The sequence below is a fragment of the Chiloscyllium punctatum genome, chromosome 34, assembly GCF_047496795.1.
Source record: "Chiloscyllium punctatum isolate Juve2018m chromosome 34, sChiPun1.3, whole genome shotgun sequence".
NCBI classification, from domain to species: Eukaryota; Metazoa; Chordata; class Chondrichthyes; order Orectolobiformes; family Hemiscylliidae; genus Chiloscyllium; species Chiloscyllium punctatum.
Genome location: NC_092772.1, coordinates 57,686,092 through 57,688,591, shown reverse-complemented (window position 1 = coordinate 57,688,591; position 2,500 = coordinate 57,686,092). Strand labels below are relative to the sequence as shown.

The window sequence follows — 2,500 nt, the reverse complement described above, 5'->3', positions numbered from 1 at the left end:
GGACAGCACGGGGTTAGAAACAGAGTAAAGCTCCCTCTACACTGTCCCCCCATCAAACACTCCCAGGACAGGGACAGCACGGGGTTAGATACAGAGTAAAGCTCCCTCTACACTGTCCCCCCATCAAACACTCCCAGGGACAGGGACAGCACGGGGTTAGATACAGAGTAAAGCTCCCTCTACACTGTCACTCTGCATGTTTTCGATCGTGGATCAGTTTGAATTTGACAGGGTGAGCTCCCAGATCTCTCCACACCCTCACACACACTCTCACACACTCTCACTCACACTCACACTCACACACACGCTCACACACACGCTCACACACACTCTCTCACACACTCTCACACTCACACTCTCACACTCACACACACTCACACACACTCTCTCGCACACTCTCACACTCACACACACTCTCACACACACACTCACACACACACTCTCACACACTCACACACACTCACACACACACTCACACACACTCTCTCGCACACTCTCACACTCACACACTCTCACACACACTCACACACACACTCACACACACTCTCACACACTCACTCACACACACACTCACACACACTCTCTCACACACTCTCACACACTCTCTCGCACACTCTCACACTCACACTCACACACACACTCACACACACTCTCTCGCACACTCTCACACTCACACTCACACACACACTCACACACACTCACACACACTCTCTCACACACTCTCACACACTCTCTCGCACACTCTCTCACACACACTCACACACACACTCACACACACTCTCACACACTCACTCACACACACACTCACACACACTCTCTCACACACTCTCACACACACTCTCACACACACACTCACACACACTCTCTCGCACACTCTCACACTCACACACTCTCACACACACTCACACACACACTCACACACACTCTCACACACTCACTCACACACACACTCACACACACTCTCTCACACACTCTCACACACTCTCTCGCACACTCTCACACACACACTCACACACACTCTCTCGCACACTCTCACACTCACACACTCTCACACACACACTCACACACTCTCACACACTCACACAGAGACTGAGACACACACAGACAGACACGGGGACACTGAGACCCCCCCAGTGCCCACCGTGGGACCCCCCAGGCCCGGACTGGCAGGGGAACAGCGATAGGGAATGCTCCTGGTGGAGAGGGGGAACCCTGAGGATGAGCTTACCGCCTGGAATGTGGGAGACAGCGAGGACGACCCAGACCAGATGGAGACCTGGGAACATGGTGATCTGTCTGCGAGAGCGCTCCACCATCCAACCCATCTCTGTGTGTGTGTCCGACAGCGGGCACTGTGTCTGTCCGCGGCTGGAGAGCTGGCAGTCTCCCTCTGTGTGTGTGTGTGTGTGTGTACTCCCAGATCACACACCCACTCCCCAGCCCCTTATCAACTCAAGACATTCGGCCCACACCCTCCCAACACCCAGCGCTCCCTCTCTTGACCTCAGCAGAACGAGGTCACAGCCCTCAATGAGCAATCGCACGCACAGAAAGATCCCAGTAACTCTGCGGCTGCGGGGAACCGTTCAGACCAACTCGGTCAGAGGGCAGGCAGGGTTCACCGATCACGGGAAGGAGAGGGTGAGGGCACTGGGTGGGCACAGACACTCTGGGGGTGGGGGTGGGGGGGTTACAGAGAGAGGGAGGGGGGTTACAGAGAGAGGGTGGGGGTTACAGAGATGGGGAGGGGGTTACAGAGAGAGGGAGGGGGTTACAGAGAGAGGGAGGGGGTTACAGAGATAGGGAGGGGGTTACAGAGATAGGGAGGGGGTTACAGAGAGAGGGAGGGGGTGTAGGGGATGGAGGGGGTTACAGAGATAGGGAGGGGGTGTAAGGGATGGAGGGGGTTACAGAGATAGGGAGGGGGTGTAGGGACTGGAGGGGGTTACAGAGATAGGGAGGGGATGTAGGGGCTGGAGGGGGTTACAGAGATAGGGAGGGGGTGTAGCGGAGGGAGGGGGTTACAGAGATAGGGAGGGGGTGTAGGGGCTGGAGGGGGTTACAGAGATAGGGAGGGGGTGTAGGGGCTGGAGGGGGTTACAGAGATAGGGAGGGGGTGTAGGGGCTGGAGGGGGTTACAGAGATAGGGAGGGTGTGTAGGGGAGGGAGGGGGTTACAGAGATAGGGAGGGGGTGTAGGGGCTGGAGGGGGTTACAGAGATAGGGAGGGGGTGTAGGGGCTGGAGGGGGTTACAGAGATAGGGAGGGGGTGTAGGGGCTGGAGGGGGTTACAGAGATAGGGAGGGGGTGTAGGGGCTGGAGGGGGTTACAGAGATAGGGAGGGGGGTAGGGACTGGAGGGGGTTACAGAGATAGGGAGGGGGTGTAGGGGAGGGAGGGGGTTACAGAGATAGGGAGGGGGTGTAGGGGCTGGAGGGGGTTACGAGTTATTCCAGGATTGGAGGTTTTTGTTGAATGATACTCTGACAATCTCTCGCAGTT

At 56.8% G+C, this 2,500-nt stretch overlaps 1 protein-coding gene across 1 annotated transcript in view; it reads right to left on the bottom strand.

Annotated features, from left to right (window-relative positions):
* LOC140458966 (hemicentin-1-like) overlaps nt 1-1,387 on the bottom strand; it is a 169,207-nt gene extending 167,820 nt beyond the window's left edge. The window contains exon 1 of the mRNA XM_072553703.1: nt 1,229-1,387. Coding sequence (XP_072409804.1) covers nt 1,229-1,325 — 97 coding nt within the window. The 5' untranslated portion in view covers nt 1,326-1,387. The remainder of the gene's footprint in view (nt 1-1,228) is intronic.
* Between the last annotated feature and the right edge of the window lie 1,113 nt (nt 1,388-2,500).